The sequence below is a fragment of the Colobus angolensis genome, unplaced genomic scaffold (genome assembly GCF_000951035.1).
Source record: "Colobus angolensis palliatus isolate OR3802 unplaced genomic scaffold, Cang.pa_1.0 Scaffold5, whole genome shotgun sequence".
Taxonomy (NCBI): domain Eukaryota; kingdom Metazoa; phylum Chordata; class Mammalia; order Primates; family Cercopithecidae; genus Colobus; species Colobus angolensis.
Window position 1 is genome coordinate 34,979,225 of NW_012118487.1, and position 27,777 is coordinate 35,007,001.

Sequence of the window (27,777 nt, forward strand, 5' to 3'; positions counted from 1 at the left end):
GCCTGAGGGTGTGGTGTAGAAGCGTTCAGAACAGGGAGAGGCAGCTGCCTGCAGGGGGGCTATGACCACTCCAGCTCCCTCCTGACAAGCCTGAGGGTTTCTGGGATGCCATTGAGTTTGCCATTCTTCTCAATGTAAAGCCTAGGTTAGGTGCCTTGGGCACTTGGTACTGTCTTTATTTTTGCTCTTGTCCCTTTTCTGGCCTTTAAGCACCCTCCTCTACCAGAAGCCCTTTCTTTGCTCCCTCGATGGGAGCTTTCAACAGAAGCCCTGGGTGCTGTCACCTTTTCCCGCTGAGGCCAAGCCCAGGCAGAGGCAGAGATCTGATCGGGAGCAGGTCCCTGGGCAGTGGGTCTTGATCATGTGTTCCCCTAGGACCAGGGAGATCTCAGCATCTTCCCTTTGTGTATTCAATTCCATCAGTCTGCACACGACGAGCACCCACTTAATGTTGGCTCTCGCTGGGTCCTGGAGAGCTCTACAGATGAAAAAATATACCACCTCAACACACACACACCCTGAGAAGGTCACTGCCCAGCTCAGTGGCCCAACAGGAACAACTGCCGAGTCAGGCAGGTGGGGATCAGTGTGATGACCCCAGGTGCTCCAAGAGCTCAAGAGAGGGACAGATCTATTCCAAGGCCACGGATCAGAGGAAAGGTGATGGAGGGAAGCATTTGAGCTGGTGGATGCTTTTCATGTTGCTTCTCTGAGCTTTCATTTGTCATTATTGTAAAATGTCATTGTAAGATTCCATATTTTCTTATAATCTAATTCATTGTGTTTGTAATAGCTAGTTTTAAGTTAGCTTTTAAAAACCGCACCATCAGTCTAATTTGTGAACGCATGGCTCCCCTGGGGCCTTGCTACCAATGGGCTGCCTTTTGTTAATGCCGTTCTAACGTTATTTTTATTTTCTGATTTTTAAAAATTTAACTGTAGTTCTCATAAGAGCCTGTGATAGGTAGAAAGAGTTCTGTGTTTTTGTTGCTTTCGTTATTGTTGTCCAGATTCTTTTCAGAATATTTTCTTTGGTTTTTGCATCTACTGATTATGAAACTAATTAGTTACTTTGCTTCCATTTTTGGTTGTTGCTATTATAATACAATATGGTAATATTTAGAGCAGAAATTGTTTTCATGTGTATAATATACCTTTTTTTTTTTTTTTTAGATGTAGTCTCGCTCTGTTGCCCAGGCTGGAGTGCAGTGGTGCAATCTCGGCTCACTGCAAGCTCTGCCTCCCAAGCTCAAGTGATTCTCCTGCCTCAGCCTCCCAAGTGTCTGGGACTACACTCGGAGTGCACAACCACACCCAGCTAATATTTTTTTGTATTTTTTTTAGTAGAGACGGGGTTTCGCCATGTTGGTCAGGCTGGTCTCAAACTCCTGACCTCAACTGATCTGCCCGCCTCGGCCTCCCAAAGTGCTGGGATTACAGGCATGAGCCATTGCGCTCGGCCTTCATTTGTATCAGGCATGGGAATGTAATGTTGCTTTATTTTTATATGCTCTAAGACTTTTTTTAAATTAAGGTTGGTTTGTATTCTTAGAAAATAGTAGACCTGGCTGGGTGCGGTGGCTCATGCCTGTAATCCTAGCACTTTGGGGCTGAGGCGGGCTGATCACCTGAGGTCGGGACTTCCAGACCAGCCTGACCAAGATGGAGAAACCCCATCTCTACTAAAAATACAAAATTAGCCAGGCATGGTGGCACATGCTTGTAATTCCAGCCACTCCAGAGGCTGAGGCAGGAGAATCGCTTGAACCCGGGAGGCAGAGGTTTCAGTGAGCCAAAATCGCACCATTGCACTCCAGCCTGGGCAACAAGAGTAAAACTACACCCAAAAAAAAAAAAGAAAGAAAAGAAAAGGAAAGAAAGAGAAAGAAAGAAAGAGAAAAAGAGAAAGAAGAAAGAAAGAGAAAGAAAAAGAGAAAAAAGAAAGAAAGAAAGAGAAAGAAAGAAGAAAGAAAGACTATTGTAGACTTACATATATGAAGTTGCGAGAAATACTACAGAGAGATTTTGTGTACCCTTTACCTAGTTTCCCCCAGTGGCAACATATTGCAAAACCAGAGTACAATGTTACAGTCGAGATACTGGCATTGATGTGGTCAAGCTACAGAACATTTCCATCAATACAAGGATCCCTCGTGTCGCCCTTTTATAGCCACTACTTTGTTCTCCATTTCTGTAAATTTGTCATTCTCAGAATGGCGTACAAATGGAATTACACAGTATGTAACCTCTTGCGACTGGCTTTTCTTCACTCAGCATAATTCTGTGGAAATCAACCCAGGTGTTTTCATGTATCCATAGTTCATTTCTTGCTATTACTGAGTAGTATTCCATTATATGCATATACCACAGTTTATTTACCCATTCACCTGTTATAGGACTTCTGGATTGTTTCTTGTTATTAGCTATTATGGATAAATTTGCTGATTTGCTGTAAAAGTGTACATGCTTTTGCATGAACTTAGGTCTTCCTTTCTCTGGCATATGCCAAGTCAAATAATTGCTGGGTTTTATGGTTGCATGTAAGAAATTGTCAAACTGCTGTTCAGAGGGGCTCTACCATCTTAAATTCCCACTAGTCAATGTATGAGTGATCCTGTTTTTCTGCACCTTCTCCAGCATTTGATGTTGTCCCTGCTTTTTTGTTTTGGTTTCGTTTGTTTTCTTTTTGAGATGCAGTCTCGCTCCGTTGCCCAGGCTGGAGTGCAGTAGCGTGATCTGGGCTCACTGCAACCTCCACTTCCCAGGTTCAGGTGCCCCTCCCACCACAGCCTCCTGAGTAGCTGGGACTACAGTTGTGCACCACCATGCTCAGCTAATTGTTGTATTTTTGGGTAGAGATGGGTTTCACCATATTGGCCAAACTGGTCTCAAATCCCTGGATTCAAGTGATCCGCTCACCTCGGCGTCCCAAAGCATTGGGATTATAGGTGTGAGCCACCTTGACCGGCCTCTCATTGTTTTTTTGTTTTAGCCATTCTGATAGGTATATGGTGCTATTGATTGTGATTTGAATCTGCATTTTCCTAATGGCTAATGATAATCAGGAGTGTCTTTTCATGTGCTTATTTGCTGTCCATATCTCCTCTTTGGTGAAATGATGCTTCTTTACTTTTGTGTATCTTCAAATTTCTCCTCAATAAAATGTTTTAAAATGAAAAAAAAGTAAGTATTCAAGCTGGGGTGGAGGACGACTGGGATTCTGAGGAGCCATTAGACAACACAGACCTGAGCACCCCATTTCCAGAATCTCTGCAAGACTCAGTGCTTCCCAGAGTCACACACTTTTCCTAACTCCCACTGCGAATCTGTTATAAGGTGATGGTCCTTGTACTCCAGAGCTCTGCCATGAGGGTGAATCCAAGAGGAATATACAAATGCTGTTCCTCCTGAAAGGTTCCTCCTGAAAGGGAGGTTCCAGGGCTGAGGACAATGTCCAGTGACCAGGTGGACCTCATTCTGGTGCTATCGTTCCAGGAACATTGCCAATGGTAGCCACATGGAACCACTGGTTCACAAGCTGCCCCTTCACAACTCCTGGAAGGAATTCCTCCACTGACAAGTGGGAATGATGTTTGACAAGTGGGAATGATATTTGACAAATGGGAATGATGTTTCACCTCCTGCTTGGTCACTAGGACAGTGGGAATGTGGCAAGTACTGTGTGCAAAGCCACGAGTTTCTTGGAAGACAAGCTCCAGCCAGAGTTCAACTCATTGTGAACTGGTTGAGAAAAGCAGGGGCTTGAGAAAGAGCTGAGAACAATTAGGCACTTTACCCCGCTGCTTATCTAGTGATTCGCAGTTCTATTGTGTTGGAGTCGATCTTGAACTTGGGAGTAGGAGGCCCTGTGGGGGTGGGAAAGCTGTTCTGCTGCCTCAGTCTCTCAGCAGTGGTGAAGAAGCCTGCCCTGCAGGGGAGCCCACCTCTTCCCTCTCCTCCCTAGGGATGAATCAGCTGGTGGGAACCTCTTGTGCCTTGGGAAAGAAGGAAATACAGCCAATAGGGAAGTTGATGGCTCCACTCAGCTGTAGCTGAATGGAGGCACTGTTCTTTCTGCTGAGGCAGCTTCCAAAGCTGAATCATCATTTTCTTTTTTTTCTTTTGTTTTACATGGGGTCTCACTAGGTTTCCCAGGCTGGTCTTAAACTCCTGGGCTCCAAGTAGCTGTGATTACAGGCATGTGCCACTGAGCCTGGCTGAACCATTGTTTTCATTCAAATATAGCTCAAACCCTTCTTCAGCACTTGCCTAGACTGGCAAGATCATCGCTGAATGTAGCAAGACTGTCCAAAACTTCTCAGACTGATGAGCAGCCATTGACAGCACGGGAGATGGGAAATGATCAATTATCCTATGCTGGCCACTTTGGAAAGAACCAGGCTCGGTCCTCCTTCCAGGGAGGGTTTCCACACCCTAAAGCAGGGTGGGAGGCTGTCTTCCCGTGTCCCTTCTTCTGCTTGCATTCTGAGTCAGCACCCTGGAGAGCTGCACCCCACCCCCTTCCTGACCAGTGAGATCAGTGCAGATGCCGGCCTGCCTGGCCCCAGCACAGAGCAAGAGGGAAGGAACCGCAGCTGCTAGATGGGGCTCCCAAGGCCCAAGTTGAAGTGATCCTTATGAAGACTGTGGAAAGCTCCAAGACCCAAGAGGTCCAGGGAACAGGGTTCCAAAGAATAGTTTTGCTGACAAATTCTTACTGTGGGTACTCAGACATGGGTGTGGCCTTGTTCAGCACTTATTAGTAAAATGCTTCACACACACTATGGCAGCTATGGCAAGATGCTAGTGAAGTGTCACTTCCAGTGTTCCCCCAGGAGCCATTGTTATGGAAGCTCTAAGGTTGTGTGACTGAGAGCTCCAGACTCTCAGTGGCCATGCGTATGACTGGAAGTCCTTACGTTTTAAGATCCTCAGGCTCCTTTGAGGCAGCTCTCCTCTTAATCGGATGCTGAGTTCCGAGTAAATGCCTCTGTCTTGCTTGATCAGAGCGAAACACAACTACATTGCCTGGACAGCGGCTCTAAGAGGGGCCCAGCATGGAGAACAGCTCATGAGCCTGCATGGGAATCCCGGCCTTCTTACCAGTCTGCCTTCTTGCCTCTCTCCAGCCCAGTGGGTCTCAACAGCAGGAGGGAAAATGAATCAGTGGAAAATTTCTTAAGTGCAAATCTGGGGGCCTATCAGAAAGATTCTGGCTTGTAAGTCTGGGGTGGGACTAGGAATCACCACCCTCAAGTAATCGGGCTGTGCACAGGAGCACTCCATGCTGTGGGTGCCGCTGGATCCTTCAACACTGTCAAGTCAGGGGCACCGAGGGAAGCTCACCACCTGCAGTGATCATCCCAGCTCTCACCAAGGTGGCTCACTTCCCCAGCTACCAGCTGGCCTTGGCTCATGGGTCCATGAACCTGGCCCTGGCCACACATAGCTGTATGTAATCCACACAGCCTCTGCCATCTTCTCATTAGTTGTCTAGCAGGCTAGGGCTGAATCCAGCCTCCCTCCCAGAAAATGAAGGCAGAGGGTGTGCACCCTTCTGTTGGTCCAGTGTGCTCTCTATTAGGAAGAACAGCCAAAAGACAATTACAGTTAGAGAAATGACCCATGTTTCCTGGAGTTGACCTGGGAGATGGAACCCCTGTGTCTGCTTCTGCATTCAGTCCTGCCTCAGGAGCAGAGAGGTCTTTCCTTCTCCAGCAGTGGAGGGTGGACATCGCTCCTCCGGCCACCAGTGCCCTGAAGCTGCAGTGCCTTCACCTCCACTTGATGGCAGGTGGAGAAGAGAAACATTCCTGGTGCTCCTGGCCTTTCCCCTCGGGAACACTGCTGTAAGTGAGCTTCTCTTCTGTAGAAATTCCGGTGCCACAATCTACCCACACCTGGCATCTCAGGCTGCCTGGGCTGCTATAACAGAATACCATAGACCTAAGGTCTTACAAACAACAGAAATGTATTTTTCACAGTTCTGGAGTCTGGGAAGTTTAAGATCAGAGCACTGACAAACCCAATGTTTAGTGAGAACCCGTTCATGGATGGTCACTTCTTGCTGTGTCCTCACATGGTGGAAAGGATGCTTGCACGTCCTTGGGCCTTCTTTATAAGGGCATTAATTTCATTCGTGAGGGCTACAGGCTTATGACCTAATCACTCCCCAAAAGCCCCACCTCCTAATCCTACCTCCTTGGGGTTAGGATTTCAACACCGGAATTTGAGGGGGAACAACATTCAGACCACAGGGGACAGGTTAAATATCTTTCTAATGTGCTATCCTGAAAACATACCCATAATGCATGACTTGGTTGCTCTGGGAAAGTGCATTCTGAAATCCTCAAATCTCATTGCAAGCAAACTTGGGGAACATCCTCTGCTTGTGAGCTGGGGACTGCCTGCACGACTCAGCCCTTTAGTGTGTTTCTGAGGCGCAGGGAAAAGCCCAGGACCTGACTCCAGGAGCCTGGCACGACTCCATCAGTGAGGACCTGGAATAGGCATCCTCCCTGAAACGCCCAGGTGCCTCCCTCCATGGCTCGTAGTCAGGGATGTCAGGCTCCGGGTGGGCCCTTGGTAAAGGGTCTGCGAATGAACAACTATGAATGCTGCTTGCGGCCAGTCCAATTGTCCTATCAATCAGGAAGCCAAAAGCCCCACTGCAGAGCTCTGGCCCAGCAGACAGAAAAGCCGTTTCTTCAGCTACAACATTACTCTTGTCTTCACTTAGGAGATCCAGTGAACTGTGGGACATCCAAACCAGGAGATACTAGTGGATGAAAAGCCCCGAGGAGCGGGTGCTCTGGGTTATGTTTTCAACCTTGCCACAAATTTGGCCTGAGCTATGCATTCTTTCCCCACAGAGGCTGAGCAGGGTGATTTTGCAGAGACCCCGGTGCCCCAGTTTGTTTGTGCTCACAGCCCAAATAATTTTAAGCAGCACTTAATGAGTGATCAGATGCAACGTCCTTTATTCAAATTTGGTTTATATATTTGATGCTTATATGTGTTTGGGGACAAGCACCAAAAAAATTCTCCATTTTTTCTGACAGGGTTGGAGCATGCAGCAAAACTATAATGATGAATTAAGTTTAAGTTTCAATGGAAAATTCCGTAAAGTTGCCAAATGTCATCATTGCCATATGTGGGGAGGTAGGGGAAGGACGCTGCACCCTTAGAGGCAGAAATTCACAATGTACACACCCCCGAAGGTGAATTTATAGTTCTACCAAAGTCTTCTGGGGCCCCTCACCCTAACACATAAATAGGCGGTCTTGAATGAACAATTAGGAGATGGTGTTCCCTTGAATTTAATGAATTTCTTTAGGAGGATGAAACCACAGTTTCTTTATGAAAGCCATAAAATAAAAGGGAAGGAGAAACGGAAGATTACTTGAGACCCATTAGAAAAATAAAAAGCTTTCTTGGTGGGGGGGTGGGGGCGGTACATGTCAGTAATCCCTTCAACAGCAGGATTGAAAGTTTTGGGAGGAGTCTGGTGTCCCAAACTGCTTACAACACAGACAAGACCAGCTTCTAAATGTTCAGGGAGCAAGCGGCAACTCCCAACAAGAACATCATTTACTGTCATCTGCTGATTCTGACCCAGGGATGTCCCTTTAGCCCACTTCAGATAAGGCAGGAAAGTAGCAAGGACTGAAACATGACATAATCCCCACTCCTTTTCACATATGCACAATGCTGATCATATAAAGCCATCTCTCCCTCCTCTCTGCTCATTCCTGAGTCAGCCATGAGGTGAGCTGTGATTTCCTAAAGGTGTCCTGAACCAAAATGCAGGACACCCAGGACACCATCTAGACTTGCCGGACCCACGGAGATGACATAAAACTTAGCTCAGCATGGTATAACATGAGCTGCGCACTCCAGCCTGCTGTCAGAGGCAGGGTTGCATCCCCGCGGCCTGGGGCAAGGCCCGCTCCCTAAGCCCTCAATTATGAGCAGGTTCTGTGCTAGTAAGAAGACACACAGCCAACAGCCTCATTTAGGCTCTCAAGCCTTTGGAGGGCAAGTCAGCTGCATCCCAACCCTCCCTCGCCTCCTGGATCTCTGCTTCTCTCTGGGCAGGAAATTGAATACTCTCCCAGCAAGATCACACAGACACATCTATGATGAAACATGACTCTCATAAACAGGAACTTTATTAAACTACATGTTACACAAAAGAACATATAAATGGACCATTAAATACATTCAGTTTATCTTAAACAAATTTACATTGAAACTTATTTACATTTCTCCATTTGTTTTCTTAAATTATTTTTCCAAGCTTACTACCAATAAAAGGTAATAGAATGATCATCTGCTCACACAGATGCATACAGAAGTTGTCCACAGGGCTAAGTAAAGCACCACTTCCCAGGAAACACAGCTTATTACATCTTCCAGCAACAACTCATGCTGAAGGTGCTTTCTTCTGAGCAGCCCTTGGGGTGAGGCTTTTGCTTTAGAGATGCTGGGGGTTGGTTCTGAGGAGCTGATCCAGGGCAGAGATGGGTCCTTGGTGATTGACCTGACTTGGACTCATAGAGTCAGAAGGACCCGTGGAGACCATCATCAAGGTCACGGCCCCACATCTGTGATATGGGAAACGGGCTTGGGAAGAGGTGGTGACTTGCCGAAGTCACTCAGCATCCATGATAGAGAAAGGGCCTGGGAGCTCGGTACCCAGGGTTCCTCCAAGTGGTCCCGACCCCTCTGCTATCCACAAATCCACAAACTTAGAATCACATTCATTTCCCACCACCATGGACCCTATGCTTTGAACTTTTTTGTCTACCTGATTAAATATATAACTTCTTAGGCTTCTTGAAATGGTGAAAAGCAGCTCAGGATTCCCATAAGCATCTTTGTGGAGCCCTGGAAATACCTATTCAGGCCATTTTTACAAGAGGTTTTGTGGTCAGGTGCTTTACTACTTCAGTCATAACATTTGCCTTTAAAACTCAGCTGAGTTATGGAAGCTCAGCATTTCCAATTAACTTAGATGAAAGGCAACAGTCTGCAGAATGGAGGCTCTAACATCAACCATGTGGATTCCCCACAAATGCATCATATTTGCCTAAATCCATCTACCTACCAATGTCAGATCTAAAACGAGGTTTCACTAATAAGTGACCTAAAATTAAAAAAAAAAACATAAAAAAGTTTCTTAAAAAAAAAACGTTCCAATAATTTTCCCATTTCCCAATTAGTCTCAGAGGAGTCGTGAAATGGGCATTGGGTAGAAAAAGTCCATGTTTTGAACTCTTTCGAAAAAAGCATGATTCCCCCCTCCCTGCCCCCAAACTTTTCCTGATGATATACATTCTTCTGAAAGCAATTTCATGCTTTTGGTCTGCTTTAAAAAACTTGATTTGGTTCTTCTCAGGATTTAAAAACCACTGTACCAAGGAAGGGATGTCAATGTTAAAAACTATTATTAAAAGACGGAGACAAGGAGAGAGAGGGACTCTCTCCAGGCCATGTTAGAAAAGAAGGAAGTGCTGGGAGCACACAAAGAGAGAAGAAAGGCTGGGAGACAGAATGGTTTGCACCTCCCTGTAACCAGAGTGAACACAGGTCATAGCAGCCTTCACTCAGTTTTATAACAGACACATGAATGGAGGAACATGGGACTGGAAAGACACACACTGTCAAACAGCCCTGATGCCTTTCCACTAAAATATGGCACTTCGATTACAGAGAAATCCAGCATTCTACCAGGGTCTGCCACCCATCTGCAGGGAAGCCTGTCCTGCAGCCATGAGGCTCCCGAGGCTCATACCCCACTGCTCAAAATGTGCCCCCTGAATACATGGAAGCATCTGATTTCTGTCTGGTTCAACTTTCCCTCCTGTTCCTAGACAGACTCACACCCAGAGTCATGCACAGAGAAGTAGGCAAGCCAGACAATCTTCAGGGAGACACAGCCCATCACAGGATACCCAAGGCTTGTGGGGAAGTCCCGTTGCCAGCAATGGACAGTGTGTGGGCAGGTGAAACTCTGAGGCCAGAGAACACAGGAAGATAAAAGTATCTTCATATTGAGAATATACTGGCCAAGTGTGGTGCCTCATATCTGTAATCCCAGCACTTTGGGAGGCTGAGGTGGGAGGATCAATTGAGCCCAAGAGTTTGAGATTAGCCTGAGCAACATAGTGAGATCACATCTCTACAAAAGATAAATTAAAAACAAAACAAAACAAAAAACAATTAGCCAGGCAGGTGTGCTGGTATCTGTAGTCCCAGCTCCTAGGGAGGCTGAGGTGGGAGGATCACTTGGGCCTGGGAGGTCAAGGCTGCAATCGGCTATGATTGTGCCACTGCACTCCAGTCTGGGAGACAGAGTAAGACCCTGTCGCAAAAAAAAAACAAAAAACAAAAAACATACATACATACATATATGTATATGTATGTATGTATTTTTTCTTGGGAAGCATTTCACTCTGCAAAAGGAACCAAAAGTAAAACATTTCATTTTTGTTTTGTTTCGTTTTAGACAGGGTCTCACTCTGTCACCCAGGCTAGCATGCAGTGGTGGTTCAAGCGATCTTCCCATCTCAGCGTTCAGAGTGGCTGGGGCCACAGGCATGTGCCACCACACTCGGCTTAATTTTGTGTTTCTGAAAGAGACGGGGTTTCTCCATGTTGCCTAGGCTGGTCTCGAACTCCTAGGCTCAAACGATCCGCCCACTTTGGCCTCCCAAAGTTCTGGATTACAGGCAAGAGCCACTGCACCTAGCTAATTTTTATATTAAAAAGAAAGTCTTTGATATATAAAAACTGGCCAGAAAAAAACTTTTTTGACTTGTTTCATAAGAATGTCACCTTACACTCCTATTAAGTCTTTCTCGGGATCTGGGGTTTGGGGGAGGGTGGGGTGCATGGGGGAGGTGTGGCCCTCACAGTAGTGAACCTTTGTCCATCTGGATGCTGGACTGCAGCAGGGCTCAGCACAGCAGGCTGCAGTCCACAGGCCTCCTGGACTGTGCCATCCCGGCAGTGTCACTAGCAGTGGCACCAGCGGCTGCTTTATCTGACATGCTGCCTCTTTCCCCATCCTCATCCCAGAAGTCAGTCTTCACCGTCTGAATCCCAGGAGGCAGGAGAGGACAGGCACCCATCACTTCCATAAGGGATTGAGGATTCTTCCCAGCGTGGTCCGACTGGAGTCCTTCCGACGGAGGGAGGCCCTTTCCCCAGTCCCTCTGGACTGCAGAGGGGCCTCCGTGTTGGCACTGGGACCCTCCGCAGACTCTGGGCGCTTCTTGGGGACCCGGGCACTGCTGGCTCGCCTCAATGTGCCGCTGTCCTTGGGAGTGGTATCCTCGGGGTCCCCTTTCCCCCTCAGCTGCCGCTGTGACACCGTCCGAGTGATGCCGGGTGCTTTGGCCGCGGGAGGAAGATCTGTTCTCATGCTTCGAGAGGAGGAGGCCACCGTGTTCCGGGCAAAGCTGGGGACACGGGGTAGTTCATGGGGGATGCTGGGCACCGGCGGGGTCTTGGGCTCGTTGGGACTCTCGGGGCCCTCGGAGTGGGCGCGGCAGGTCTTATTTTCCTCAGGCTTCTGTCTGGGGAGGTTCCTGAGTGGTTTGGCACTGGGCTTCTTGAAAGAACCCCTGGGCTGCAGGGGGAAGTCCCTCCCCGGACGGCTGCTGCTGGAGCCGCTGCTCCCCCGCGGCAGCCTCTGCTCCTCGGCGCCTGTGGAGGTCCTCCTGGGCGACGTGTCCGAGGCCCTCCGCACGGAGTTCTGGCGTGACCACACAGTATCTGTGCTGCTGGGGGGATTCTGGGAGGGCCCCCGGGATGACAGCTCTGGTCGCCTCCAGCTGGCGTCTCTGCTGGACTTGGTGATGGGCATGACCTTGCGCATGCTCTCGCTCTCAGAGGTGGTCAGGGTCCGCACCGGCTTGGCCATTGCCCCCTGGCTCCGCCGGGCGCTCCCGGGCTTGGAGGCCCCGGGAGACGCCTCTTTGAGGGAGCCTCTCTTTGGTGCTACAACATCCTTCCTTTTGGTGGGTTTGTCCCTGGGCAGGCCACCCTTGCAGCTGGGCTCACTATCCACAGAGACGGCGGCAGGAGCCTCCCCAGGGGGGCTGGATGTACGGTTGGAGGAGACTTGGCTGTCCCCCATTTCTCCAACCCCAGAGGACATGGAGCCATCCCCTTCCCCGCCTTCCTCCGGGTCCCCGCCTCTGGGTCTGGAGTCGGTTCCCTCTGAGCAGTCCAGGGTCAGTGAGCAGTCGGTGTCCGAGATGCAGAACAGAGGCCTAGGATCTTTGTTCTCAGGGTCGCTGCTATCCATAGATCCCAAAGCCGCACTTCCAGGCTCATCGTGGGCAGCCTTGCCGTCCTCCAGGGCTGGGCTGAGACTCCCCAGGGCATCTCTGCTCATGGGTGTCAGGCTGCTGCTGCTGGCACTGAGGGACTGCGGGACCCCATGCCCCACAGACCCTGGCTCCATTGGACTGAAGTCACTCAAAGTCAGCTGGGAGGTCTCCTCCATGCCCTGGGAACCCTGGAGGTTGAACTGGGCCAGCCCTGTCACCAGTTCATGCTCCTTAATCCCCAGAGCCAATGGCGAGAGAGGAGGGGACTGTGCTAAGCCCAGGCTCACGGGCTCACTGTACCTCTTTCGGAGGACACTGACGCCCTGGTGCCGAGCTCTGCGAAAGGCAGAGGCAGGGTCCTCAGGCTGGGCGGCTGGATGCTGGTGCCCTCGTGCTGAGGGGGGGTTGGGGGCCTCCTCCTGGCCCCCCGAGGCCTGAGGTTTGTTTGCAAAGCTGGAGTCCCGGTGCCTCACTTCTTCAGGCTCCAGGCAGGCTACCGGGGGCCTGGCCTGTCTGGGGCTGCTCCGGGGCAGGCTGTGGAACTTGTTGGGCTCCTCAGGGCTGCGAGTGGAGCTCTCCAAGAAGGTCAGCAGCTCCTGGTCAGCAGAGGGACCCAGGGAGAGGCGGGAGCGACGGGTGTTTGGGGGCCGGTAGGAGGGGCTGGCAGGGCTGATGGGCCTGGGGTGCAGGAAAGGGAGAAGACCCTCTGCACCCTTCTTGGTCAGCAGCTCCACATCATTCTCACTGCTGCTCCGGCCAAATGCCCCCAGCTCCCCAGTTGCCCAGGAGCGCTGCCTCTGCTCCTGCTCCTTCAGCCTCTGCAGCTGCCTTAGCTCCTGCACCTCCCGGTCGTGGTTGTCCTGAGGGATGGAGAGAAGCCCGAAGATGCATGAGACATGTGGGACCAATGTGCAGTTCCAGAGCCACCTACGCTAAGAGCCAAAGAAAGATAGAGGCCTGGAGGGGAGCTCTGGGTCACGTCTTACACTGAGAAAGAGGCTGTGTGTGTGTGCGTGCACGTGTATGTGTGTGGAGAGAGAGGGTGAGGCTTTGCAAAGCTACCAGGGATCTGACCAGAGAGGGTGAATGCCGTAGACCTGGCCCAACAATTTGTCTACAGTTTTTATCCGGTCCTTGGGTCCAACTTCCAGCTTTCCAGCCAAGGCACTGCCCAGTGGAGGCTGCCATTCCACATATGCACACGACCTCAACTCCCAGGAAAGCCAACTCTGTTTCTGAGCAGTGTAAGACAGAGAGGACTTCCAGGAAAGGTCTATATAGGCAATAGCTGAGAGAAAAATACTGTGGGTGTTTAAAGAGTGAGCCTCAAATTGTACTTCTGTGCAGCATGGATCTGTCCTACACACATTCATGTGTAGCACATTCTACTTAACAATGATTTGGATGTTTTAATGTATAGCCATGACATTAAGAGATGCTCTGTTCAGCTCTGTTCCCTGACTGCTCTTTGGTAAAGCAACACCACACATGGCATGGTGATTCTGCCAGCTGCAGCCTGCAGCACATGGCTCTGTCTCTCACATCCTCGCCTGTTCCCACAATCAGAGAAGAGGAAGAGGTGCAGGTGTGCTTTACGAATCCTTCAACCCTTCACCCTGCTCCAGAGTACCCAGCCCTTCCCATCGAAACTGCACCAGAGCAAGCTCACATACCAAAGCACACTGTACCACCTGGCCGTGCACTTTAAATAGATTTGTGTCATGGAAATATGTGGATCTCACAGCCCAAATGTGTTATCATTAGCAGTTTTGCTTGACAATCAATTTCCTCCAACGATGGCCTCTCCCTTCCAAGTTTCTGTTTCTGTGGGGCTCTAGCTGGGGACTCTTGGCTCCTCCTGCAGCTCTAGCCTCAGCCTCCCATCTCATCCCCAAGTCTCTCGGGTCTTCTTTCAAGGTTGCCTGTGGTGGTGGTGGGGCCGGTGTCTGGCTCTTAGGACAGTGGGGCTGAGAACATCACACAGGTGGCTTCACAGGCCTATGGAATTCCTGGGAGTGACGGCCTCATTAAGAGCCAACTTGGCCTTGACACCCACCACTGCCTCCCACAGCTGAGCTCACTTCTTGGCCAGAGGAGCACAAACGTGGCCACAGGCTGAGCCTCCTTCTCTTAACTGGATAGAGAAAGGAGGGGTTGAGAACACAAAGCAATTCTGGGCTTGAAAGAAATCTGACCAATCCCTCAAAGAAATTCAGCTGTGGACAAAGTTGCATTCCAACTGGTGGGGAGAGATGACTCACAAGCTTTGCTTCCTCATCACCACCCGAAATGAAGGGATGTGAGTGGCCGGTGTGCTTTCAATTGACGGATTAAAGTTTTACTTGAAAGCCAAGCAACCCAGAGAGTTTTCTGGCTTCTACATAAAACCCAGAGATGATGACTGGAATTGGTGGTTGAAGGGCAAGAAATGTAGCTGTTTTGCTCAGTACGGCAGCAGGCTGTGTGGTTATTTGGGAATCTGGAAGACTGCTCTGGGTAGGACAACATGGTTGCCCTGGTGCCAATCCCACAGTGACGGCAGCGGAGCTTGGAAGAGGGGAAAGGGAGGGCCGTCCCATCATCCCACCACAACAGAAGTCTCCCTGAAAGGGGACATTCTCTTCTGGGAGTGGGTGAGGAAGACACTCAGCATCATCAAGAGACTTTTAAATGGTATGACTGCCATCATGGAGGAACTTTACTAACAAAATGCTCTCAAGGCATTAATGTGTCAGGCAGCCTGTGCACCAAAGCAGCAGAGGCAGTCAGATGCTGCCCCTGATGCTATGCAAGCCCTTGGGGCTGGGATGGCAGAGCCACTTTCCAGCAATCCCAGCCGAGAGCCTGGCAATGCCACCTAGGTCAGATGTTCCTGAAACTGTAGAGATGCAAAGTGCCTTTCTGTGGTGAGCAGGACTAGGTCGAGAAGGAAAATAAAAATCCAAGCAACCCCGAGACACAGATGCCGCCAGCCATACCTTAACTGCTTTGTTGAATCTGGTACAGAAATCTCTAAATATCTGAAAGCATTCATCCAGTTTCATGGTTTTTTTGTCTTCACAGAAAAAATCTATAAGGGTGTGGGCCTCGTCCTGGAGCTCCTGTTTCCAGCATTCCAGTTCCCTCAGCTTTTCTACGGCAAACTGCAGAAAAACAAACGAACACACACTGAGGTAAACATGGTCAGCTGATGCGGCGCCAGGCACTGCATCGGGTGCCCAGAGAAGACATGCTCTGGGGTCTTGGAAAAGGAAGGTTTATTGCAAGGCCAATGCAATCAGAGCCAAAAGGAAAATAATTCAACTCAGACCAAACTTCGGGGAAAGCAAGGGGAACTCCCATGTGAGACCTAGACTAAGCAACAAGATAGATTGAAGAGCTTTAACCTGCAGAACGTCACTAACAAAATGTTCACTTTTAATGTCACTGAAAAAAAATTACACGGGTATAGTGTTGGTTTCACCAAGGAAGATCCATTTTTCATCTGTTCCTCCTCCTCTTAAAATTGAGTCTTACACGGGTCAAGAGTTTACTTTAGGGTCTCTGAAACTACTCACTGTACTGATGCATTATCAATTTTGCCCCACTGAGAGGGTGTCTAAACTTAATCCCAACTGAGCTCTGTGAGGGTCAGGGTCACCCCCACAGGACCAAAGCCCTCGTGCCTAACTGGGGGTGCTGATCCAAGTCAGCTGGGAAGCTTGGCAACAGGCCATGCCTGCATCCCTCACGTTCAATTTCACCAGTTTAGGGTGGATCCAACACTAATATTTTCTGAAAGCACCACCCCAGGAGATTCTGAGGGGTCCCGAGGGCTAGGCATTACTGTCCTTTACAAATCCACCCTCTTCGCTTCTTCATTTTCTCCGAATTCTTCTAGGACAAATAAGTCTCTGAGGCCCCTATGCAATCTGGTACTGCCTCAACACAGTGATGGGAAGGAAGCTTGTTTTCCTCCAATGAGTTCCAAGGCCTTCAGCATGGAATCTGCCATGTCCAAGGGTCACACACACTTCCTCGATGGCAGTTCAGTGACAACATGGGGAGCTGCATGAGGAAGCAGTATGGTGCAGAGAAAAAGGACTCCATAGCAGCCACAGCCCAGGCAGAATGAACATTTGGAATCACACTGAAGTCTTATGTTGAGACAGGGTCTCACTCCACTACCCAGACTGGAGTACAATGGTGTGATCATGGCTCACTGCAGCCTCGACCTCCTGGGCTCAAGCAATCCTCCCACCTTGGCCTCCTGAGTAGCTGGGACTATAGCTACGTACCACCACACCCAGCTAATATTTAAATATTTTGTAGAGACAGGGTTTCCCTATGTTTCCCAGGAAGGCCTCAAGCCATCCTACTGCCTCAGCCTCCCTAAGTGCTGGGATTACAGGGGTAAGCCACTGCGCCTAGCCTATGTTGCTTCCTTGTTTACTGGGAAATAATGGTTAGATGAAGAAGGAATGTATGAAGTATGTTACTCTATGAACTCACATGTATCATGTTTTTAAAAAAGGTTATATTTGAAAACATTTTTTGAGTGAAGCAGGGATGGGCTGGGAAATGGTAAAGCTAAAGTTGCCTACTTTGGAGGGGTGGAACTGCTGTTTGAACCTGTGTGGAGAGCTACGGAACCTATAGGGAAATTCTGTGAAGATGCCACCTCCTACCCACTCCAACCCACTTTCCCCCTTAAAAGCCCTTCTCTTAAACCAAACACACTCAAGAGGTAGTAGGAAACCAAAACTATGTAGGAAACCAAATACCAGAGAAAGTAACCATCTGAGTCAGTAGCCCAAGGCAGTGTGTGCATTCGTGCTGTATTTTTCTTTATGGAGGAATGGTATTAATGAAAGGATAAATCTTTGCCTGTCATTCTTCCACGGGGGAAAGATGGATTCCAGCCAAGAACAGCTCAACTACAGAAAAATAGGCCTCTTGACAAGAATCTACATGGGAGCTCAGCTCCACCTCATATGTTTCATCTCTGGATCCTGTGGGGATTGACAGAATACCAGGAAGGAAAAACTTAAACACGCTGAAGTCACCCTTTGGACTTCAGAAAATGAAACATTCTGAATGTGGATCTGAACAGTGACCACACTTGAAGTCATCGGCCAGGAGTTCTACATGATTAGGGCCAGAAATGGAAAAGTTCAAAGCTACACTGGCAAAACAAGAATGACAACAGGTTAGCAGCTGTAGTGTCCAATTCAACCTTACATCTCTAGCTTGCCTGCTACAAACCAAAGTTTCAAACAAGTTTACTCAGTGTTTCTTACCCCAAGGGTGAAAATGCTGAAACAGATCTGCAAAAATGTGTTCTTCTTATTTTTCTGCTTGAATCCTTGAAGAGCTCCCCACCTCTTAACGGCATAGAGTTTAGTCCAGCATTCAGACTGGTGTTCAGAGACCTGTGTGGCCTGGCCCTGACCTACCTTGAAGAATTTTATCTCACCTATTCAAAAGGAAGTTGAATTTAAGAAAGAAGAGTACATAGCTGTATGAAACGTTGTACTTATAGAGATAGAAATGAGAAACTGGCTGGGCGTGGTGGCTTATGCCTATAATCCCAGCACTTTGGAAGGCAGGCAGATCACGAGGTCAGGATATCAAGACCATCCTGGCTAACACGGGGAAACCCCATCACTACTAAAAATACAAAAAATTAGCCTGGTGTGGTGACACACGCCTGTAGTCCCAGCTACTCAGGAGGCTGAGGGAGGAGAATCACTTTAACCCAGGAGGCGGAGCTTGCAGTGAGCTGAGATCACACCACTGCACCCAGCCTGGGTGACAGGGCGAGACTCTGTCTCAAAAAAAGAAAAAAAGAAAAAAATGACTGCCAGGAAGAAGTGTAAAGACTTAAAACAAGACTGACTATGAAAAGCAGTCTAGAGGTAAGGCTAAGTCAGAGCTGTTCTTCATTCTAAGCTTCCCTGTATGAATATTGACTACGAGATGGTAATAGTTAATATGAGAACTTGGAGGAATGAAACATCCAGAATTTTAATCTTTATGTGCGATGGTCCTCATTCTTGAATTTCTGGATTTGTTTAATGCATTTGTTTACTGTTCAGTATTTTTGTGGTGGTGGTGGTGGTGGTGTTTGTAACAAGAAAATTAATTTGGTTTTACTCGAAGGAAAATACAGAGCACGTTTAATAATAAAAATAAACTCACAGCAGAGCCAAACAAAATCAAGCATCTGCCGAAGGTCATAATATTTTGAAGGAGCTGAATTAAGAAGCGAAGGCTTCAGCTGGCACAACCTCAGGAGCATACTGTTCCCCCCCAGTGCCCAGGCAGTCCTGCCACACGATTCCACCTCACAGGTCTCAAAACACTAACATTTCAGATCGCACAGCCTTTCGCTGAAGACTAAAAGCATGAGATGGTGCCTTTTTTTTTTTTTTAATAAGGAAGATAAAAGAAGTATGTCAGACTATGTGATTAGTGAGTCACAGTGAGCTGTCACAAACATGTCCACTCTGCTGTTTTTTGTTGATGTTATTTGGAGCAGCTCCTGACACACCCTGTGGGCCCTGTATACTCCTGGTGTTGACGGGCACAGTGCTCATGTGTTCTGCTGCTCTCATTATAAAACATGCCAAAACGCAGCTTGTTTCTTCAATGTAAACAAGTGAAGAAATGACAGCCCAAGTTCTAAGGCGTCTCGATTTCTGTGGGAACTTCGTTCTGTTATCCAAAAGTTTAATTGGTTTAGAAACAAAACCTGAGTTGCTAGGTATAGCCCAAGTGCAACTCCATGGCTGACACTAGTTCACCACAGTAAACTGCAATCGTGCAAACTGAGCAGTGAACAATAGGAGCCTCGCAGAAGCACTGTCCCTAAACAAATACATCAGGCTCAGGCTGGGTGCGGTGGCTCACGCCTGTCATCCCAGCACTTTGGGAGTCCCAGTGAGGGTGGATCACCTGAGGTCAGGAGTTTGAGAGCAGCTTGGCCAACATGGTGAAACCCCGTCTCTACTGAAAAAATACAAAAATTAGCCAGGTGTGGTGGTGCACGACTGTAGTCCCAGCTACTCGGGAGCCTGAGGCAGAAGAATTGCTTGAACCAGGGAGGCAGAGGTTGCAGTGAGCCAAGATCGCACCATTATACTCCAGCCTGGGCGATAGAACAAGACTCCATCTCCAAACAAACAAACAAACAAACAAAACAGTCAAACTAACAAAAAAACAAAAACTGTATGTATCAGGCTTAGATCACATTTAACATTCTCTGCAAAGAATGGGCATGGAAATACCAACTTCCTTTTACTAACTTGGAGAAAAAAATATGAATGGGAACTGCTGCTTCCACAAATACACCCATGCAAATTTAACCAGCCCCGGGGTGCTGCTGGGAGATGAGATTAGAGGGACTGACTTGAGTCACCTACAAACCTGAAGAAAATCTTCCATCTGCTGACAAAGTTCACCATCCCGCTGGATGTTTTCTTTTAGTGATTTTGTCCTGACAAACAACAAGCGCAGTTCTGCCTCTGTGTTCTCCAGGGATAATCTAAAAGAAGAAAGGGGAGAGTGGGCAGTTGGAACAAGGAAGCCATGTGTCATATAGGTATATGAAATAACACTAACTGTCGTTCAACCTTGGAAACAGAAGGGGAGAGCTACTGTGATGATATTTATGATCTATGATATTATGATGATCTAAATACCTACCCCTGTATGTAGATTTTTTGCGTTTCCTCCTGCTTTAAGAGGTGATTTGTTTCTAAAGACATATACTGGTTGAAAGAGAACAGGCTGTAACTGTGCTCTTAATGGTGAGATCATCAAAACCATGGGACCTGTATACTTTTTCATGAACTAGCTCTGAACACCTTTATGCAATAAGCATTACAAACTAAATGCCAGCAGGATTCTGGGATTCATATGCTTTCCATGGGCCACTAAACACAAATATGAAACTCTAACCCACAAGAAGCAAGGCAATATATGTTGATAATTCTAACACTAAAGGTAACAGTGAGAGAACAGCAGATTCCATGTTGTTCACCACAGGTGGCCACAGCAAGCTTTCTATATTTTACAGAGAAGTAAAACATAGCTAACAAATGTGCAACTTTTTTTTTTTTTTTTTTTTTTTTAAGACAGTCTTCCTTTGTCACTCAGGCTGGATTGCAGTGGCCTGATTTTGGCTTACTGCAACCTCTGCCTGCTGGGTTCAAGCAGTTCTCATGCCTCAGCCTCCAGAGTAGCTGGGATTATAGGTGTGTGCCATCATGCCCAGCTTAATTTTTGTATTTTTAGTAGAGATGGGGTTTCACCATGTTGGCCAGGCTGTTTTAAAACACCTGAGCTCAAGTGATCTGCCCTCCTTGGCCTCCCAAAGTGCTAGGATTACAGGTGTGAGCCACCAGGCCCAGCTGATTTTTATTATTATTATTATTATTTTTTAAAGAGACATCCTCACTCTGTTGCCCAAGCTGAAGTGCAGTGGCAAGATCATGGCTGCAGTGAGCTCAGTGAGACCTCTGGGCTCAGGTGATTCTCTCACCACAGTCCTTCAAGTAATTGGGATCACAGGTGTGCACCACCACACCCAGCTAATTTTTAAATTTTTTGTAGAGACAGGATCTTACTATGTTGCCCAGCCTGGTCTCAAACTACCAGTCTCAAGCAATCTTCCTGCCTTGGCCTCCCAAAATGCTGGGATCACAGGCATGAGCCACCATAGCCAGCCACTAATTCTGCAAATTAACGGTTGGATTGATTGCAATGCTTTTGTTATATACATCAAATCAAGATAGGCAGAATGTGGGCCTGGCACGGTAGCTCAGGCCTGTAATCCCAGCACTTTGGGAGGGTGGGGGGAGCAGATCACCTAAGGTCAGGAGTTCAAGACTAGCCTGGCCAACATGGCGAAACCCCGTCTCTACTAAAAACACAAAAAAATTAGCTGGGCATGGTGGCAGGTGCCTGCAGTCCCAGCTACTTGGGAGGCTGTGGCAAGAGAATCACTTGAACCTGGGAGGCGGAGATTGCAGTGAGCCAAGATTGCAACACTGCACTCCAGGCTGGGTAACACAGCGAGGCTCTGTCTCAAAAAGACAAAAGATAGGCAGAATGTGAATGATGGTTCTGTTACCCAGAAAATTGAGTAGGCGAAACCTAAAACGCATGTGAAATTCATAAATTAGGACGCATTCATGCTTCCACTGGCAATTCAAATTTTTCTTTATGTAACAAAGTTTTCCACCTTCACTGGTCACCGGCACATATCTGAGAACTGTTTGTACTTCACAAGTATACTTCACCTTCCATTTCAAATAAACAAGCTTGCTGAATAGGATTTTTCTAAGACAATACCTAGCTCCAATCCAGCTCTGACCAGAAATGCCATTTCAAAAATATAATGCTAATTTCTATCTATATATCTCTTAGGAACATTTTTATACTAATTAGAGTAAAAATGTTCCCACATAAATTTCTTTCGGTAATTCAAAACCAGAAAAGTTCCTATCTTATAAGATGTCCACTCTTTTTGGAGAATAATCTAGAGATCTATAAACATGAATTCTGAACTATTTACACCTTTGAACTGATAATCCCATTTTGGGAAAGATATGTAATCTGTGGTTAGATGGTCATAGAATCAGTAACCTCGAGGTACAGGCCAGTGGCAGGGCTGTGAACTATGGTTCATCTATTTATATGCATATGGTTCACAGATGTCACAGCTGGATACACTCACTCAAATAATAAGTATATGCTAGGAACTGGGTTGACACATGAAGTGGTGGCTGAACCTGCTCATGAGAACCAACTGCGGGTGTCCCTTCTGAATTTGTATTCAGTAACATATGTCAGCAGCTTGACATCAGCCATGGTGACAGTATTTACAACACAGAAATCAGCAAATGCTACAAATCAGGACTTTTTTCTCTAACGGCTGGTTATTGGACATTTACCGTGGCATGCGTGGATATAATATAAATTTAAAAACACACATACAAAAGTCAAAATAGTATATACACACAGAGTCTAGCCACGTTAAGTTACATATCTATATTAGGATCAGAAGCAAATTAGAGTGATGTAATTAGAGCCTTATGTTTGGCAGATACTTTCTCTGTATGTGCCTTTCTCTGTGAGTGACTAATTTAAAGTAAAATCGTTTCACAGCTCTTGGTACAGTTCCAAACTCTTTTAATGCAAAGGAAAATAAATGTACTATGTTAGATTCTACAAGGAAACAGTGAAATGTGGCCATGAAAGTTTGATTGAAATATACCAAATCCCAAGGAAACAGGCGGTGTTGTTTAAGCTCTGTCTCTTGGGTGTGGAGGGATTTGAAATTCTTAATCCATATTTTTAATACTGATGATATTCATTAGAATATACTGAAATAGTTTCTTTAGTTTACAAATAAAGATTTTTCAAAACCCCCAAATTCCAAAGGTGCACACACATCTGTGTTAAGCAAATGAAGGACAGTCTGAAAGTTCAATGAAACAAAACCTTTGAGAACTCAAACTGGAATCTAAAAGTTTTAACTATTTATCAGTTTTCATAAAAAGGTAAAGAATCTTGAATTCTCACAATTCACTTGCTCACCTAGCAGTCTTCTGAACGTGATCCAGTTTTTCTGAAAAGTTTAGAAGAATGGTATCTTTCTTTTGGGCTTCCTGGAACAAAAGCAGAATTTTCTCTCACTATATTGATAAAGCTGGAAGGAAATAATTTTCTTAGGGCTTAAAGGAATCTTAAAATCACTGCTGCTGTTTTTAAACTTGACACATTCAAAGCATTTCACTGAGACATGAACTCTGATACTCTTAGTCAGATTTGCTAGAACTCTCCTACTCTCAAGATACATTCAACTTGCCAAAGCAACTGATCTTGACACAAAATACAATTAATGAGCATTTGGCTGCAGCTTAGCAGGGCCCCTTGTTTCTGAAAGAATCCAACATATCCTGCTTAAATACCACCCAGACCTGTGAGCATGCCTTTCAATGAACGAGATACCTTCAGCTGTTAAACCAGTTTGCAAACAGAGTTTAATCGGAAGGTACAGGAGCCATGGCAGTGTTTGGATTCTTCACCTGTTCAGAAGGTGAGAGGAAGGCAGGTAGGAAGGAAGCAATGACTGACCCAGGAGGCCTCCCCACATGGACAGAGACCAAATCACCCAGAAGGCCTGGACACTTGTGTTCAAGAGAGCTTTGCCTGAATACTATCCATAACCCATGCTGGGCAAGGAACACATTTTCTTGTTTTTATGCCTGAAAATTAACCTTTCAATCAAGTCCCAAGTTAAACATGGCCCTTTTTCTTCTGAAGAATATAGTAATAATAGTGTGTATGGTTATTTATGGAGAGCTCACCATAGGCCAAACATTGAGATAAGCACTTTATGGAGTCAGCTCCTTCAGCACTCTCAATTACCTAGTTTTGGGGTAAGTTACCACTACTCTCACCATTAGATGAAGAAATTGAGGGTCTTCAGGTTTAAGTAACTTGCCTGAGGAAGTACTGCTAGCAAAGGACAGTCAAAATCTCCCAGTCTTGTCCTGTTCTGAAGCTCACATTCAAAACAAGACAGCACCATGGCTTCCTCCCCAGGTTAAAGCTACGACTATGGCACTGATGTCAAAACAACTGAGTGATTCAATGGAGGAAAAGAAAATCAATTCGATTAGTTGAGATCATTTAACTGTCCTTGATTTTCCACTTTGTACCTCACTCTTTTGGTGTTATAGAGACCCAGTCAAAAAGAAAAAAAAAGCAATGGAGAGAGTCAGATCCCAAACCCTGTGCTAGCAGCATGGCGCTCAAATGCATGGTTCACAGAGAAAGACAGAAGTGATCTTTCTACACATAACTGGTCACAAATCTAGTCAATTCCACATCAGAAATATTTCAATCCTCCATCCTCTCTATTCTCTGTCCCTATGACCAGTACTTTCCCTCAACGCTCACCAAACAATTACAGCCAACTTCTGCAGAGGTATATTCCTATTTCTAGTTCTTTCTCTACTCTAACCCAGCCTCCATAGTGCCTTATTTGCCTAAAAACAAAAACAAAAGAGCTCCAGTCAAGCTATTACACTGTGCACAAACTCCTGTTGGTTCCCCACTGCTAAAGCATGAAATCCAAATTCCCCACCTTTGACACTTAAATCCTTCATAGCTGGCTTCACCAGCCTCTCTGCTTCACTCTCCCACTTGCCTTCAGTCCTATAGCCCTGGGTGCAGTACAACTCAGGAATCTGCTAATGGTGCTTCTGCAAACAGAACTATCTTGGAACTTGCCATGTCCTTTCCTAACCCTGCTTGACACCATCTTATGCCTGAGAAAAATTTCACTGCCTCCAAGGGGTATTCATATGCGTTCTCTAAGTCCTAATCATTTCCACATACCTGTGCAACAAAGTGCAGGAGATTCATCCCAGGTTTGTTTGCTTTTGTGTCTGCCAATTTGAGCAAAGAAGACAGTTTAAATCCTACTGCATTGCCGGCATACCCTCCCTAAAGAAGACAAATCAAAAAGAAAAAATTATGTATATATATTTTATATACATATATATACACACACACACACACACAGACCAACACCTTTAGATAGACAAATAAGCTTGAAAACATAACATTACAATCGTTTTGGATTTTACTTACTGCATTCATGATATTCCCAGCCTGGAGCACCAAGTGTAATATAGAATGTAGCTCTTCACATGACATCAGTTCTATCAAAAAGAACACATCACAGCATCTTAGAGAAGCCTTCAGCTTCAAATGCACAAAAGAGAGCTACCACGTCCAAATTCAAGTGTGTCTGAAGCAAGCTGTGACCTTAAACTGTATATAAAACTGAACAAACAAAGAAATACATTCTATGGGATACCTAACACATCATTTGTTACTGGCAATCCATGTCATAGTGTTTACTTGGAAATCAAATAGGTATGATAGTTAAATTGCACAAAATAGTTCAATAATAAAAATTTTCAATTAGTGAGAAATGCAAAAGCCAAAATCCCGTGATATAGGAGTTAACTTCCCTCTCAGCAGTTATTTAATTTTTCCTTGTATATCCACTACTCTTTGAGTATGCAGTCTCTTTGAGACTGCATTTATGGAATATGAAAACAGCAAGCAACGTTTTGCTTAGTCAATGAGTTATGAAGAGATAAAAAAATAAACAAGCTGGGATAACATGTAAATAACTTGCAAAGCATAAACCACGAGGGCCCAGGCATCCAGGGAATCTTTTCATTTTATTCAAAGCCACACATTTCATTTGGATTGGCTGAAAGCTTTAGAAAGAAACTTATCATTGAAATATATTGGCAAACTAGTTCTTTATTAACACCAAATCCTTTGTACACCCATGCAAAGAAACAAAATTAAAAATTTTTAATACATTTAGAAAGGTAAAAAGAAAACTTGATTATTAAAATTACACTATCAATAAATAATAAAACATCACTGACATTGTAAATTAATAATCTCCATTAAGTCTGATAATACTTTCAAAAAATTACAGTTGGATCACTGCCTATGTTGTGTTATCTAAGAAGGCCAGTTTCTGAAGGGTGACCAGATAAGAAATGTTTCTCCCATGCCCACAAGTTTGCATTGCTCAATATAAAAACATATTCTTCCAGAACAAACCTTCCAAAGTTGCTGCAATAGTGATAGTATGGAAAAAAAATGTTAAAGGCCTCTACATTGAAATTTTTAAAAATCTTTTTCCTTCTTAGTCTCCTTTCTAAAATGAAGAAAATATGATGGACCAAAGAGAAAAATTTTATCTCAAAACAGGTCAGAGCAAGTAAACAGGAAAACCAAATAGGAATAAACAATTCTACAACAATAACTAGAAATACAGAAATGACCAAAAGAAAATCAGGCTGGCACTGACGCATGCTGAAAAGTGTGAGTGTCAGGAAGGGCCTGAGAATATAGCCGGGAGCTGAGAAGAAACCAGCTGCAACTCCACAGGGATTCTCAGTGCCAAGATGCCAGAAACCAAAGCTCCTACCCCTACGGAAGGAGATGGCAGGGCAGCTCTGAGAAGAGGCTGTCCAAGCTGGGCAGGCAAGAATTTAAAGAGTTGTCAAATAAATGAAAATGGCCTATCTGCTCCTCTCAAATTTAAATAGCTCAGCAGAAGTTGGAGTATGGAGGAGTGGGAGATGACGCCACAGAACAGAAACGTCAGGAACCCTGGCAGAAGAGTCACACGGTTGACCCCAGGAAAGGAGGTCTGCTTCTGGAAAGGCTGGGTCCCAGCCACCAACGGAGGCCATGACAGGGAGGAGAGAGGCAGCTGGGCCAGGGGCCTGGGCTTTGTGTACGTGCATAGCCCACACCACATACCAACATACACAGAGAAAGCTCATCCAGGAGAGGAACAAGAGCAAGCAGTAACCAGCAAGGTTGCTCTGAAGCCTGAGATGAAAGCAACTCCCTTCCGTGGGAGGGTAATATGCAAATTAACATTCATTACAGGGGAAAAATGTCAATGGAAATAAACCTTAAGTGTATCTCTAGTAACATCTCATTTCCCTTTTAAGGGTGTATCAGAAATTCAGGACTTTCCATGTCCAATTTCATTTGGCTTTTTAAAAAAAATGTTACCAAAATTAATAAAAACAAATTCTGTGAAGGATCACATGTTGACTCACCTTTTATAGCAGTTCTTAAAACTGTGATATCTGTATACAGAGAAGAGCAAGAAGGTAGAAATTCCTTCTTTAGCACCATGGCTTCAATCCGAAGTGAATAGCTGAAAAATAAAAAAGTAAAACTGTAGAATTTGATGTCATTAGTTTAAAAATCTTACTGTGCGAAGACTAATGACCAGCGGCTGTATCCTTACTTTGGCACCTGAATTAAGCCGTACAGAAAGGAATCTGCCAGAGACAGCTTGGACACGTCGCCACTAAACGCTTTTAACTTCTTTACCTAAAAGACAAATGGAAAGGGGGGGTAGATAAAATCACTTAAATTAAAGTTTAAGATTAAAATTTAAGATTATTTAAATTTCATCTTTGAATTCTTCTTAAAAAATAGGATTTTAGTGCTAAATTCAAATTAATTTCGAAAAGACAAAAAAGAAAATCCTCCCATCTGCTATTTGGTTTTTTTAAAAGAAAAATACAAACTCACAAATTTGAAAGCAAAGAGTTAGTGTCACTTATGTAGCTACAGATATATAGTCTTGCATAAACAGGAGACCTGGAGCCAGCAGAATCCTCAGGAAGGTTACAAAAGGGAGGGACTAAAAAGGAATCAGTTCTAAGGATGAAAATTTTCTGTAAGCAATAATCTGGAAATGAGATTATTGGGAGAAGAAATAAAAGACTGTAGAGTCATTATAATATGGTCCTTTAAGTCATAAACGGAAAAAAAAATCATTTTGAGTATTTTATATATAAAATACTTAGACTGAGTAAGA

At 45.7% G+C, this 27,777-nt stretch overlaps 1 protein-coding gene across 1 annotated transcript in view; it reads right to left on the minus strand.

Annotated features, from left to right (window-relative positions):
- Positions 1-10,892: 10,892 nt before the first annotated feature.
- The window catches only part of FHDC1 (FH2 domain containing 1), a 35,114-nt gene continuing 18,229 nt past the window's right edge, over positions 10,893-27,777 (minus strand). The window contains exons 4-11 of the mRNA XM_011959781.1: positions 27,199-27,284; positions 27,005-27,105; positions 24,990-25,060; positions 24,735-24,842; positions 22,926-22,996; positions 19,749-19,866; positions 15,320-15,484; positions 10,893-13,201 (exon numbers count right to left, since the gene is read on the minus strand). Of these exons, the coding sequence (XP_011815171.1) occupies positions 11,135-13,201; positions 15,320-15,484; positions 19,749-19,866; positions 22,926-22,996; positions 24,735-24,842; positions 24,990-25,060; positions 27,005-27,105; positions 27,199-27,284 (2,787 nt within the window). The 3' untranslated portion in view covers positions 10,893-11,134. The remainder of the gene's footprint in view (positions 13,202-15,319; positions 15,485-19,748; positions 19,867-22,925; positions 22,997-24,734; positions 24,843-24,989; positions 25,061-27,004; positions 27,106-27,198; positions 27,285-27,777) is intronic.